General features: G+C 48.0%; 2 protein-coding genes and 1 non-coding gene across 3 annotated transcripts; all 3 read right to left on the bottom strand.

The window, feature by feature from the left end:
* Window positions 1-3,394: 3,394 nt before the first annotated feature.
* Window positions 3,395-5,298, bottom strand: LOC117852266 (malonyl-CoA:anthocyanidin 5-O-glucoside-6''-O-malonyltransferase). The gene has a single exon (XR_011896282.1). It is a non-coding gene; the product is annotated as a malonyl-CoA:anthocyanidin 5-O-glucoside-6''-O-malonyltransferase (transcript).
* A 19-nt stretch (window positions 5,299-5,317) lies between these two features.
* Window positions 5,318-8,421, bottom strand: LOC117852352 (uncharacterized). Its single transcript, XM_034734438.2, has 6 exons — window positions 8,037-8,421; window positions 7,783-7,907; window positions 7,006-7,102; window positions 6,746-6,855; window positions 5,837-5,911; window positions 5,318-5,635 (listed from the first exon to the last, which is right to left on the bottom strand). Exons 1-6 carry the CDS (start codon window positions 8,104-8,106, stop codon window positions 5,585-5,587), a joined length of 528 nt encoding a protein of 175 aa, XP_034590329.1. The 5' UTR covers window positions 8,107-8,421; the 3' UTR covers window positions 5,318-5,584.
* Window positions 8,422-10,839: 2,418 nt separating this feature from the next.
* On the bottom strand, window positions 10,840-13,996 carry LOC117845055 (pyrophosphate-energized vacuolar membrane proton pump). Its single transcript, XM_034725934.2, has 5 exons — window positions 13,034-13,996; window positions 12,492-12,871; window positions 12,318-12,404; window positions 11,889-12,219; window positions 10,840-11,800 (listed from the first exon to the last, which is right to left on the bottom strand). The coding sequence occupies exons 1-5, from the start codon at window positions 13,844-13,846 to the stop codon at window positions 11,123-11,125; spliced, it is 2,289 nt and encodes a 762-aa protein (XP_034581825.1). The 5' UTR covers window positions 13,847-13,996; the 3' UTR covers window positions 10,840-11,122.
* Window positions 13,997-14,786: the final 790 nt, after the last annotated feature.

Raw genomic sequence — 14,786 nt, 5'->3', positions numbered from 1 at the left:
CAACAAACAACAACAAAACAAACAACCAAGCAAAAAACAACTAAAACCCCTGAAACCTGATGTAAAGAAAGCAAGAAGCAACGCTACAACTCCGGTGCTTCTTTTACCAGCTTGACGAGTTATTGGACAGCAGTCTCCGGAGATCGAACCAGTGAGATACTCGACTACCGATTTGATGGTCCTTGTGTAGCGAAGCCGTTGTCACTGCTATATATATTACAGAATTAGAGCATGAAAACCTTTGTTACCTTTGCAAAATAAACCGAACACAGGAACCAGAAGAATGAACTGAACATGTTGTTTGTTAACTGTATTTTTTTTTCTCCTCTGCTAGTGCATCAGCCCTTCAGCCATGACTTGTTAAATTCCCTCTTTGTTTTTCAGGCGATTTTACGTTTTAGATGACACTTATCATTTTAGTCACATATTACCCACATTTGCTATATGCTTTTTCTTCTTGGAGACAAGGCAAAGGCTTTTCAGTTATCTTAAGCCTCAAGCTTTCTGTTGAGCTGAAACTTGAGTTACTCTGAATGGCAACAGTTTGGAATTTAGACATTCCTTGATCTGCTACAGTTATCTTGTTATTGTTTATAATCTTCTTATCCAGTGAGGCACTACATGGGTACTTAAAGTTTTCTGAGTACTATAAGTTTATACAGGGAAGGTTTTATCTGTGCACTACCTCAATCTAATGGTACTGTTTGGTGTCAGCGTAGTTGGTGCAGATGAAGGCGCCACTTAAATATGATCTAGGACCAGCATCCTTAGTATGCTGGCATCCACTCATTAGCTAACTTGTGCTGTTCAACAATTTGGCTACCACTTGAGATTAGCATCAACAAATGAAAATTGAGGCATGCACATTGACTCGATGATGCGTGCTGATTTGAAAGCAGGAACTCACTCCATGGTGTTCGGCTTTACTTCGTTTTCAATCCATGGTCTGTGGTCCTTCAAATTTGATACAATTCTGTATAAGAAGCATCGTTTAGGCTTTTCGGATAACATTATTTAAAAACCTACTCTACTGAATATTTTCATCTTGCCAGTCTTTTGTGACATCTGTCAGGATTCCATGAACATGCTCTTCTTTCACAATGAACTTCATGTACCATTTTAAATTTGTATGGAGTCTCTTTTATTTATAACACGAATGCTAGTTATTTAGTTCTCAAAACTGAACATTTCTGCCATGATTGTTTGTGAGAATTCTCCGGTAGTTAACATATTTTGTTGGACCAGTAGAGGATGTGCGCATATGATCTATTTGTTCTTGGCGAGTAACTAACATTTAGGCGTCAAATTGTATGACATGAAATGCGAATGGTATCCATGTGTTAATGCTATCCAAGTGGATCCTTGTTCTATGGTTACGGAAATAGTGTGAGTGAAGTAGCATCATTGATTAATGAATTATTGATTGCTCTGAACACAGTATGCATTTCAGTTTCCTCTATTTCTCTCCATATGCTTTGAGTTAAACAGAAAGGAACATCTTTAACTTTAGTGCAACCCCACAAGAAATTAAATATATGATTCCCTTAAACTGCTAGAGTGAACTTTCTTACTGAAGTGCAAAACATGACAGACTATAATGGTTGTTTATGGAGTACTTCTCCTGAGAGGTGTGTATGACAACTTTCTTGACGCGTTCGTCAAAATTGTCCGTGATGAAGAACCTACTGTGACATTGGCCTTGCTCCGAAACATGCAGCCTCTGTGATCAGCTACCAGAGAACGCAGCACACATTACCTTGCACTGTCCCTTTGCAAAACAAGTCTGGTACCTGGTTGGAGTGACGATGGGAATGGAATCATATTTCCCGATCAGTACAAACGATCAGGAACAATTTCAGGCATGGTGGAATGCGGTCTTACAAAGGCTGAAAAACAAAAAACAGCGGAGATCGGCAGCGGCTGTCATCATGTATACAGTCTGGAACATTTGAAAGGAACGCAACCGAAGGATTTTTCAACACTGTTCAATGAGGCCGGATCAGGTGCTTCAACTCATTCAGAAGGACATTTTCACTAGAAGGAGTGCGTGTGGAACGCCTTTGATACTGAAGGAGCTCCCAGATGCTTGAGTATCTATCATTTTAAGTTGTTTGCTAAGAGTTCTTGTGCTGTTTTTCTATTGCAATGTAATCGTTTATTGTAATCCCTGTCTGTTCTCAAGCTTCTTTACTTAAATGAACGGCATCGCTCCTGCCAATGTTTTCGAAAAAAAGAACCTACTGAGCTCTACAGAGGCTTAACTCCGAGTCTCATTGGGATAGTGCCATATGCTGCACCTACTGCTTTGCCTATGATAAGTCTTAAGAAAGTGTACAAGAAGATGTTCAAGACGAATGAAATCGGCAACATTTCAACCCTGCTCCTTGGCTCCACAGCAGAAGCTATCTCGAGCACTGCTACATTCCCTCTTGAGGTCGCTAGCACACATGCAAGCTGGAGCCGTCGGTGGTAGGAAGGTTTACAAGGACATGCTTCATGCTCTCCTGAGCATTCTTGAGGACGAAGGGGGCTGGGGGCCTTCACCGAGGTTTGGGCCGAGTTCCACGAAGTTGGTGCCTGCTGCTGGGATTTAGTTTCTGTGCTACGAGGCTTGCAAGAAGATACTGATTGAAGAAGAGGATCAGTGAAGTGCATGCAGATACGAAACTTCATTAGAGCTCGGGTTTTCGTCTTTGATTATTTGTTTTGAATCAACTGGTGCTGGAAGCCTGGAACTGGATGAAAGTCACGACTGAGGTTGCTGCTGCAAGCAGCAGGAATTTTTGACTCGTTTTTGTATTCAGTTTGATCACATAAGTTTACCTCTGCATTCCAAGATTTTCATATACTCGATGAGTAGAAAGCGTGCCTTTCTACAGCAAATTGAAATGCCATTGGCAATTGTAAAATTCACCAGCGGATGGAGTTGCACTTGGCTGCTATGTTCTAGGTCTTTTAATCATGCAGTTTAACTCAGCATGGTATCAAACAATTCTGATTTATATGCATCATCTCACAACAGCGCAGTGGTGTAACACCACGAAATTAGCAATAAGCATTGCAGGCCATGTTCTTTCGATCAATTCTGGAAGTGTGCGAATCATTTTCTCAAAAGGCTTGTCAGCTGTATGTTGGGCTCTATGGAGAGCGAGGAACAACGCGTGTTTGTTTTGAAAAAAAAAGCAAAAGAAAATCAAGTCTCCTACTGAGATTGTGTGTTTGACTTTGCTCTTTTCTCTCCTACTGGGCAGGTCTGCAAAAGCCGCAGCAGCAAGATGCGCTGAGGAACGGCGTCAAGGCCCAAGTGGCGCTTCACTACCACAAGCAATTTGAAGAGAACAATTAAGCGCAGACAAGACCTGAATGTTCTGCTGGTGAATGGGGATGGTGGCCTGTTCGTAACTCTTTTGCCATCAGGAAGCCCCCTGTGCTGACTCCTGGTGTCGGCTTGGTTCTGGTGTCCCAAATGTGCGCTGGTATATCAGTAGTGTTAGTGCCATGGTGTGTTGGAAACTTTGTAATTTCGTAGCTTATCAGAGTAACGAAATTCGGGGCACACTATGATGGAATTTGACACTTCAGTTCGTTCAAAAAAGAATTTGACACTTCTCAGCTAACAAATGGAACAAATCAAATATAGTGTTTCAAAAACGCCACACAAGTGGATACCAAAATACATTCCCCATCTTGAAGCATCAGCATCACCCATTTTAAACAGAGCTAGCAAATGGCACAGAAGGCGAAAAAATTAAGGACAAAAGTACAGAGATTCTAGAACTTAGGACTGCTCTTCGCCATCTCCAGCGGTTGCCTCTCCAGCACTGGCTGGCGGCCATCAGCTCATCAAAGTTGTCACTCTTTCCCAGCACTATCTCAATTTGCAGACAGAGATCGAGGTCAATATTTTTCAACACAATGAAGGATGCACCAGGTTGGTTCATATACTCAGAAATTGTAAAAGGTATTTGGTCACTGATTTCAACAGTGAATGTTCTAATCTCTGCACAGGTTAAGGGGGTAATGAATAACAGAGTTCAGAGCATAGGCATGATGAGGGTTAAGGGGGTAATAAATAAGAGAGTTCAGAGCAACAGTGACATGAAGACACTGAGGTATTGGCATATCTCAATGCAACTCCCATATCAGAATCGCTGCATATTTTTGGAAGAACACTTACTCTTTTCGACGGCATGGCCATTGTTCTTCAGAATCTCTGCAGTGGTGACAACTGTTGATATGGGTGCAAGCAAATTAAACAACTTTTTTAGCTGTTAACAATATTTGAAACATGCAAAATATACAATACTGATTCAGCTAGCAGAGGCTGGCGAACAGGTCGAGGTAAAACGTGCGGAACGCCTCCATCTCCGCACGCGGCAGTGCCAGCCCGACCTCGACGCCGCCGTCCCCGTCGCGGCCGCTCTCCGCCAGCGCCCGCGCGCCCGTCCGTTCCACGACGCGATCTCCACCTTCCTCGGCCGGCCCCATGCCCCGCGGAAATCCGTCGCCGCGTACAGCCGCAGCTTCCGCGACCCGGCCATGGTCATCGCACGCGCGGACGCGTACTCCCGCACGGAGCGCACCCACCTGCGCGCCTCCCGGAATGCCCGCCCTTCCTCCGCGAACCCCTCGATCACACACTCACACGCCATATCGCTGCCGAGGCGGCAGCCGCGGTGAGGCCACGCGCTCCGGCCTCCACGCGGCAGGCTGTTGCCGAAGTAGTTCGCCGGGATCGGCGGGCTCGCGCGCGGGGCGCAACCGCTCCTCCGTTCGCGTCGCGGCTGCCGGCCGGCGCGCGCACGATGCCCACGCACGCGGCGCCGCACGCCAGCGCGAAGGGTGAGCACCGCGCCGAGGTCTCAGACTCGACGTTCCTCCGGAGCGCACGGAGCTGCTTGTCCGTGAACCGGAACGTCACGACCACGACGCCAGGGCGCCGGCTGAGGTCCCAGTCGTCGAGGCGCTTGTCGCCGGCCGCACCGAGAGCTCGGTGGTCGCACAGGAACGCCTCCCGGAGCCCGCCGTCGTCCGGCACGACGCCGCGGTCGAACAGCGGGGGCACGTCCATCACCGCCGCCACCGCCTTCTTGCAGTGGGGGCCGAGGCGGTGGGTCGCAGCCCACGTCCTGAGGAAGTGCGCGTTATGTGAGCGAACATAGAAATTGTTTCCGACTTCCGAGTCGTCGTCGTCGTCCCAGTCGTCAGTTGCTCGACGCCGTCCGGCCGCCGAGGAGGCTACGATACATGATAGTTGTTCTGTCAACCACAAGATTGCGCTCCAAAGTATCATCATGGAATTGGAACCAACTTGATCTCACTACAAGGCAAATTTTTCGTTATTGAATCCAGACAAGTTGACAAGGATTACTGCATTCACAAGGGCTAAGAAAAGACGAAAGCTAGTGTTGTGGCATCAGAGTAAGCTAAAATTTAGGCACGTGAACTGGTTACAAAGAAGACAACCAAAGTGGATGCTCTGCTCATCATCCTGTTACATATTATCGAGTATGGACACTATGTCCTGCAGACAAAAGTGGAGCTTGCAGAGTAACGTATTTTTCTGAACTCTACAGTCTTTTCGCTAATCGATTGGCACTTCCACCTCCATCTTGAGCCCAGGATGGTCGATAATCTGAAACAACAGTACAAGATGTTTTCAGACAAGTTCAGTACTGCATGCAGAAGACTGGTTGTCCAGAAATGCTCATTCTGATAGGTGCTGCCTACGAGTATATAATACAGTCACAAAGTTTCCAGAGCGCATTATAGTAAGCATATTGGAGAATAATAGAAATAGAAGCTATGATAAGGAGACAGAAAAGGATTCCTGTACCTGGATAAAATCTTCGACTGAAAATGAGCAATCTTTTGTGTACCCCGCTTCTTCCAATACCTTAGTTACTACTTGCTGCAAGGCATCAATATGATTTGTGTCACGTTGATATTCTATTTCCATATAATAAAATAGACAAGAGCCTTTTGTCAGTCCATGGAAATGTAACAAAATTATTACTTGGATGCCTTAGGTACCAAATTTTGGTACCTCACGAGTTATATAACTAGTGGTACCTCTTTTTTCTTTTCGTGAGAAGGAAAACAGAACTAGTGTGCTTGTGCTCAACATTTTCAGTGGGATATTACGAGCATTTCACTAGCTTCAGGAACCTTTAGTCAGTTCTAAACAACATAGGCTCCTTTGAATAAAACAGAGAAGGTATAGCATATTCAAGCACAATTTATTTTAAACCATGCTACGTTAACTTGTTAAAATAAAGAAGCCATTGAAAAGATGCATTGCTTCTGAACAGAAATTGGATAAGAATGGGGAAAAATCAAAATGGCTCCTTTGTTTACTACAAATGGTCAGAGAGAACACCTGTTGCAGGCTAAGAATCCATAGAAAGACTAATTTTGATCACAATGGCTTCCAAAACTAACTTTTTTAATCATGCCAAAAGCTGTGCAAATAATCTTTATACAGTGCGCACAACTAGACTGCAAATCATGCTACTTCCCACTTTGCAGCTCTAACGAAACCTACAGTTTATTGTCAGTGTCTCCTTCAGTTTGAATCATATTATGTCCACTTGACATGTCACTAATTAAGGCTAACAGTTAGTTGAAGATGAATGCAGTAAATGGTAATACTACAAATCTACAATATCGTCTTCACAAAATAAAGGAAACAAACACATAACATTGATAATGAGATCCAGAACTTTATGAAATGACATGCGAGCACCTCTCTTTGTTCCTCAGACATGAATGACCCTGTTTGGTCCCGTAAAACTTCTAGCAGGTCCTTGAAGGTTACTTTTCCCTTACCATCAATGTCATAAACCTTAAATATCACTGCTTCATCAAACATAAAACGGAAAAGGAAAATTTGTGTGAGTGGTCACAAGGTCTAAGGACTTCCTCATTCAACATCCTGTTGCTTCTAAGATCAAATATTCAAACAGGAAGGAAATAATTAAATACAAACATGATAGTAGGGATTACATTCGATCTCCTGCCGAAGACTGGCCTTTGTACTGAAAGTAGAAAGAAAGGCAACAAAATCCTTAAAGTTCAACCCATCAACCATACGAAGCAACCTCTGAAAAAAAAAGAATGAAGAGAAACTCAAAAGTGGCAATCAAGAGCAACATATTGGTTGAATCATTTGAATCAGTAAGTGTTTGTCCTGGTAGAATTTTGTCAGGGAACTTCTTGATATCCACAAATTAGTACAGTGACGAAGGAAACTTGAGTAGGTATATGTTTACTCTCGAGCTATTTAACTTCTTGTTGGAAGTGATTTCTTTACATGGCGTGGTACTAAGTGTCCAAGTCAGAGTAAAACATGTCCAAAGTATGAGGAACCTGACTGAACATGTCCAGAGAAGATTCGAGTAAATTATGCTAGACTTCGTTTCAAAAAGAATTATACCAGACTTAGCTAGTTAATGATAGCAATAGTTGGTAACAATTGGTAAGGTGTCTTCTTTTTCTTACCTTTATATTTTGGTTTTAGATTCGCAGGACTAGAAGCTTATCTTCAGTGTTAGGTATAGTAAATTAGCAGCTCTCTAAGGGCAGATATGTAAACAAAAACAAAAGGGGGCAAAGTACAGCACTGTGGCACAGCACCAATACAAGAACAGTACTGCAAGATCTGCACAGTACAGCACAACTAACCAATTGCCAAGAGAAAGAATGGGACAAAATCACAACATTCCTTTCTTGAGATGCAAACAAAGCCACAGGAAACTTATTCGGGACGGAAGTGGATCGGACCTTGGAGAGCGGGTTGAGGGAGAACTCGGGGATGGAGAGGAACTCGTCCTCGGAGATGAAGCCCTTGGCGCTGCGGTCGAGCTGGCAGAAGCGCTCGTACAGGGACACGATCTCCTGCTGCGAGACTGTTCAAGCAAGAAACCATCAGCGTCGTTTAAAGAAAAAAAAACATTATCAATCACCGAACCAAACAATACAACAGTAGAAGAAAGGGCGCCAATCCGGAGAGGCAGAAGGCATCTATGGCTGCTCACACAGGTAGTTGCAGTGCTCCTGCACCTCCTCGATGTCGTACTGGGTCAGCATCGACGACGCGTTACCCATGGCTCCCCCTTCCCACTTTGCCCTCTACTCCTCGCTCCCCTATAGTTCCCGCCGCCGCCGCTCTTGTCGTTGGAACCGAAGAGCGCGGCGGATTGGTCAGTTGTTTAACCTGATCCGAATTGCTCTGAAATCGGCGGTGGCGTCGTTGGTGACGAGAACTAGCAGCGCCCTCGTGCGGCTGGACGGTAGCAGGAGAGAAGAGGAGAGGAGAGCCGCGAGAGACCGAGACGACGCCAAGTATTCTGGTCCCGTCCCGTCCCGGCTCCAGGTGGTGCCCAAATTCCGATTGCCGGAGAGCCAGCCGATGCGACCGAGCATTCATGAGCTTACGTGTCATGGACCTCGCGGCTTTATTATATTGGACTACGCGGGCCCGCTGCCTGCCCCTTGGGTCTCGGCGGGGTCGTATTTCCTTTGGTGGTGTCAGATCTGCTGGCTGGACTGGGCCAGAATGGTAACTTGTATCAGGCCCAACCCACTATATACTCGCCCTTGTTCTTTGTCTTCAGATCATTACATTAACCATCACTGATCGGTGATCATCATACTATATTGATCAAGCAAACTATGCACACACAATGCTACTGCCAAAGAAGGAAAATATGCACGGCCAACATTGTCCTACTGCCAAAGAAGGAAGGAGCAGAGTCTGTCACGGATTTCAGACCAATCAGCCTCATTCACTTTTTCATCAAAATCTTCACCAAAACTTTAGCTGTAAGACTGGCACCACACATAAGACAGATAATCTTCCCGACGCAGAGCGTTTTCATTAAAAAACAAAGCATACATGATAACTTCCTATCCGTCCGCAACATGGCTAGACGCTTTCATCGAAACAAGATCCCGGTGCTCTTCCTCAAACTTGACATCGCGAAAGCTTTTGACTTCGTGAGATGGAACTATCTGCTAACATTGTTGGAGGAAATGGGGTTCCCGACCAGGTGGAGGGACTGGATCGGTGCCCTTTTATTCATCTCATCATCGCGAGTATTTCTAAACGGCATCCCAATGGGCCCATCCCTCACGGCAGAGGACTCCGCCAAGGAGACCCGCTCTCCCCGCTCCTGTTCATCATTGCCATCGAACCACTTAGAGCATTACTGCACCTAGCGACGGAAAAAGGCCTAATCAACAAATTGAGAGGAAGGAGCCTAAACATCAGGGTCTCCATGTATGCAGATGACACGACAATTTTCGTGAACCCGACAAGCGAAGACATTAACGCCCTAAAGGACCTGCTTCAAAACATCGGTGAAGCTTCAGGCATGAGGACAAACTTCAAAAAATTGAGCGTAGTCACCATCCGGTGCGCGGGCATTGACCTGGATCAGGTCCTTAACGGACTGCCCTTAATCAGAACAAGCTTCCCGACCAAGTACCTCGGCCTCCCTCTGACCACAGGAAGACTGAACAGGGCTCCCTTCCAACCCATTATAGACAAAGCTGTTGGCAAGCTAACAGCCTGGAATGCAAAGAACATTTCACCAGCTGGCAGACTGACGCTAGTCAAAGCGGTGCTAACATGCTAACATCACAGCCAGTATACCTTCTAAGCGCAATCAATGCACCAAAAGTGGTCCTCGAAGAGATTGATGCCATACGGAAAAGATTCTTCTAGGCAAGCGCGGGAGCGATCACGGGTGGAAAATACAAAGTTAACTGGATCCGATCAGCCAGGCCAACACGGCTAGGTGGCCTAGGCATTCTTAACCTAAAACGGTTTGCAAGGAGCCTCAGGCTTTGGTGGCTTTGGCAGGAATAGAAAGAGCATGATAAGCCGTGGAGTGGATCGGAAATTCCATGCACAAAAATAGACAGGAAGCTCTTTGCGGCGGCCACTCAAATCAGCAGCAGGCGAACATCCTTCTGGCACAGCAGCTAGTTCAAAGGGCAAAGGTTGATTGACTTTGCACCAAATCTATTCAACATTTCCAGGAAGAAGCAAAGAATGCTACAGGATGCGCTGAATAATAACAATTGGACAAGAGATCTAAATTTTCACCATACCGAGTTCTCACTACAACATCTACAGGAACTTATCTACACTTGGCAAGCAACCCGAACCATCAACATCAACACAGAGGCGCACAACGACATCGTATGGAAACTAACGGCCCATGGAAACTACTCGGCAAAGTCAGCTTACAATGCCCAATTCCTCGGCTCCGCGACAACAAATTTTGACACACTTATATGGAGAAATTGGGCTCCCGCAAGTTGCAAGTTGTTCTCCTAGTTGGCCTTTCAGAATAGGCTATGGACGGCAGACAGGCTACAAACAAGAGCAAACAAGAGGATGGCCAAACCAAGCAACGTGCCCACTTTGCAGAAATCAACCGGAAATAGCTATACATCTCTTTGCTGACTGCAGATTCACGAGGAAGGTTTGGGCTTCTATAGCAGAGTGGCTGGCAATTTTGGCATTGCACCCGAGGGAATGGCCGCAACACGACGGTGATATCTATACATGGTGGACGAGTAGAGCAACCTCAATTACCAACTCAAGAAAGAGCCTACACTCGGTGATCATGCTAACATCTTGGGTAATCCGGAAAGAGAGGAACGCGAGAATTTTGACCACAAAGAGGACACGAGTAACACAGTCTTCTTCCGAGTTAGAGACGAATTAGATAGTTGGATGATGGCGGTGGCTAAACTAGCCAGATTCTGTGCTTGGATCACGTTTTCTTTTTTCCTTTCCTGTTTCTTTTAAGTCTTGTACAGTCCTCCTTTCTGAAATGCTCTTCTTTTTAATATAATCGGCAGCTCTATGACACTTCGTCTAAAAAACAATGCCACAGATGGACACCATCTGGTCACTCTGTACAGTACTGTACGACAATGCAGGTGTTCACACAGCAAGCTTAAGCTACAACTACAAGGAGAACATGAACTAGCGCCGTCCTCTGCAGGGGCTTGGTTTTATTGGCACGCGCCGGATCGGAGTAACCATTTTCAAATCATCCGCGGGAGCTGAGCTCTTCTGCTTCCTGGTCTAGAACACTAGAACCAGCTAGAAGAGCTTGAAGAGGATGCCGCCGTGGGTGGCGAAGAATGGCGCAAAGACGAGGGACTCGACGGCCATGAGCTTGATGAGGATGTTGAGCGACGGGCCGGAGGTGTCCTTGAGCGGGTCCCCGATGGTGTCGCCGATCACGGCAGCCTTGTGGCAGTCGGAGCCCTTGGGCCCCAGCGCCCTCGCGTGCTCGCTCGCCCCGGCCTCGATGTACTTCTTGGCGTTGTCCCAGGCGCCGCCGGTGTTGGACGCGGAGATGGCGACCTGCACGCCGGAGACCAGGGCGCCGGCGAGGACCCCCGACAGCGTCTCCACGCCGAAGAAGGTGCCGACGACGAGGGGCGTGAGCATCACCAGCGCCCCCGGCGGGATCATCTGCTTGATGGAGGCGTCGGTGGAGATCTTGACGCAGTTGGCGTAGTCGGGCTTGCCCGTGCCCTCCATCAGGCCCGGGATGGTGTTGAACTGCCGCCGGACCTCCTCCACCATCTCCAGCGCGGCCCGGCCCACGCTCTTCATCGTCATCGCCGAGAACCAGTACGGGAGCATGGCGCCCACCACCAAGCCGATGATCACCTTCGGGGACAGCACGTCAACCACCTTCACCCCGGCCCTACTTACGAACGCCCCGAACAGGGCCAGCGACACCAGGGCGGCTGATCCAATGGCAAAACCCTGCAGAGGAAAACATAATTTTTTTTGCAACTATTTGAAGTGTTTTTCTTTTATCATTGTTCTTGCAAGAAATATAGGTTTGTGTTACCTTTCCAATGGCCGCAGTTGTGTTTCCAGCGGCATCGAGTGCGTCGGTCCTCTCACGAATCCTGTGGCTCATCCCTGCCATCTCAGCAATGCCACCGGCGTTGTCACTGATAGGACCGTAAGCGTCGATGGAAAGGCCAGTCGCAATTGTGCTCAGCATGCCAAGAGCAGCAACGGCAATGCCATACATCGCAGTAATGGTGAAACTGATGTAGATGCCAACAGCAATAGCGAAGATGGGGATTATGACGGACTTGTATCCCAGAGCAAGGCCGAAGATGACATTGGTGGCGGCGCCAGTTCTGCAGGCATCGGCGACATCTTGAACAGGGCTGCAGCGTAGCAGATAAGCAGATTGCAGTTAGCACCATGGATTAAAGCCCTACTAGCAGATGATTTTTTTTTACAATTGAACTGCAAAATTTCTTGCCCGTATGCATTGCTAGTATAGTATTCTGTCACGTATCCAATGATCAAACCAGCCCAGAGACCAATTGCAACACACAGAAACAATCCCCTGCAAAAGTGGTGTGATCGCGATTAACAGAAGATAATGCATTTCATGAAATTAGTAACAAACAATCAGCACTAGCGATTAACTTACCAGTTGGTAACTTGTTTTTGTTCGCCAAAATTGAAGATTGTGAATTTAGCTGGGAGTGCCAACCAACTGATCAGCGCGATACCGACAGTCATCAGAGCCGTCGAGATGATGAGCTGCTTCTTCAGTGCAGGCTCAATTTCTTTCACAGCCTTTATCTCAAAGATGTCGGTTGCAAAGAGTGTGGTGATCAAGCAGACAATGATGCCAACGGAGCTGACTAGCAGCGGGTAGCACATCCCAGTGAAATCATGGTTGACCCCAAATGAAGAAATGGAAGCCACAACGAGGGCAGCGCAGGAAGATTCAGCATATGATCCAAAGAGATCCGACCCCATTCCAGCGATGTCACCAACGTTATCTCCGACGTTGTCAGCAATCACCTGAGAGAGAGAACTTGCAGTTTCAGTAAAGTATTCCTCTTTTTAAATACCAAGTTCTGTAAAGTGGTAGCAGTAAACCACTGAATTGATATCTTTAATTTGTTGCTGCTGAACTGGTATAAATATAGTCATAGATTAAACTGTTCATTTTGGAATACTTACAGCGGGGTTTCTGGGATCATCTTCAGGAATGTTCCTCTCAACTTTGCCAACAAGATCAGCGCCCACGTCGGCGGCCTTGGTGTAGATCCCGCCTCCGACCCTTCCAAACAGCGCCATTGAAGATCCACCAAGGCCATACCCAGTGATAGACTCGAACAGGCCCTCCCAATCGTCGCCGTAGTACATCTTGAACAGGTTGATGGCGATGTAAAGCACGAGGAGTCCATTCGACGCGAGCAAGAAGCCCATCACCGCGCCCGAGCGGAACGCGGTGATGAAGGCCTTGCCGACGCCTTTCCTGGCTTCCAGCGTGGTCCGGGCGTTGGCGTAGGTGGCGATCTTCATGCCGAGGAAGCCCGATACGACGGAGGTGATGGCCCCGAGCAGGAAGGAGACGGTGCTGAAGAGGGCGTTGAAGAGGGCGGGCTTGCACTCCCTGCCCTTGCTGTAGGTGCAGGGGTGGGTCCTGGTGCTGAACCCCTCGACGGAGCCGAGGAAGACGAAGATGACGACGGCGAAGATGGACATGAAGATGCCGACGTACCGGTACTCGGTGAAGAGGAACGATGTCGCCCCTTGGGCGATGGCGTTCTGGATCTCGGCGCACCGGACGACGACGTTGTGGTCATTGAGGCCCTCCTCCTCCTCGATCAGCGAGTCGCCGAGCACGTCCTTGTCCCTGGCGCCGCCGCGCGCGGACGGCGAGAGCTTGACGCGCGAGACGAGCACCCACTGCGCGACGGCGAAGGCGATGCCGACGACCGCGGCGAGCGGGACGAGCACCTCGGTGGCGGCGTCCGACAGGATCGCCATGGTCGGACCGAACGAAATGCGGCGCTCGAAACCGTTGGAAGGAAGTTGGCGGTGCGAAGCTAGCTTGTGCGGATGCGTGTCAGCGTGTATCTCAAGTGTTCTGTGTGCGGTGCAGTGTGCAGTGTGCTCTTTCTTTGGCACTCTTCGGAGGTGCGGAGCTTGTATATATAGGTGCGACGCAGCTGTCGGGCGTGCAGGTGACACCTGGATGATGGAGCAAATTGTGAAGCTTGGCCAATGAAAAATGAATTAGATTTTGGTTTGCCTTCGCTGCTAAGTGGGCCCGTTCGACATGGCTCCTTTTGTGAGCATCATGTCGCATGCATAATCAAGCTGTGTTGAATGCTGTCAACAATCTAAGATTGTCCAGTCCAGTCGTGCAAAAGAAAAGGAGAAAAAAAACATGAGGGAATGACAAGTGGGATCGGTGAAATTTGAGGAAAGACAAGCTAGCGGGCAGCGGGCTGATGTCGTGTGCTCGCGGTTTCTGGATAGCGGCCGTCGCCTCGCCTGTAGTTTTCCTCGTATCGTACGCTCTTTGTCGTCCTAGCTGCCTGTGGTCAGCAGCAGGCGGGTAGCGCGCGCCGCCGGCGGTGTCGGGCTGATTCCTCGGCGACGCCACGCCACCGGGTTTCCATTTCCACAGATGGCGACCGGCGACGGCAGGAGCGGTAGCCGTTTTGGCCTCTGCTGCGGGCCGTGTCCCGTGTCGCCGGCAGAGATCACACGGCCGCCGGTGGTTTCCGTTCCCGCGGCCAAAGCAGTTTCGTCGCACCAGCCAGCCAATCGGTAGATATACAGTAGACGACAGCGAGCCGAGTGTGCACTGGGGAGTGGGGCCTTGAAGACTTGGCAGGGTTTAGTGCAGTGCAGCTAAGTATACAGGCAGCTACATGGATTTAGCACCAAAGCTTCGGTTCCTCCTATGTTCGCCGTGGTA

This window comes from Setaria viridis, chromosome 1 (assembly GCF_005286985.2).
Source record: "Setaria viridis chromosome 1, Setaria_viridis_v4.0, whole genome shotgun sequence".
NCBI lineage: Eukaryota > Viridiplantae > Streptophyta > Magnoliopsida > Poales > Poaceae > Setaria > Setaria viridis.
This window is presented reverse-complemented; position numbering and strand designations above follow the sequence as displayed.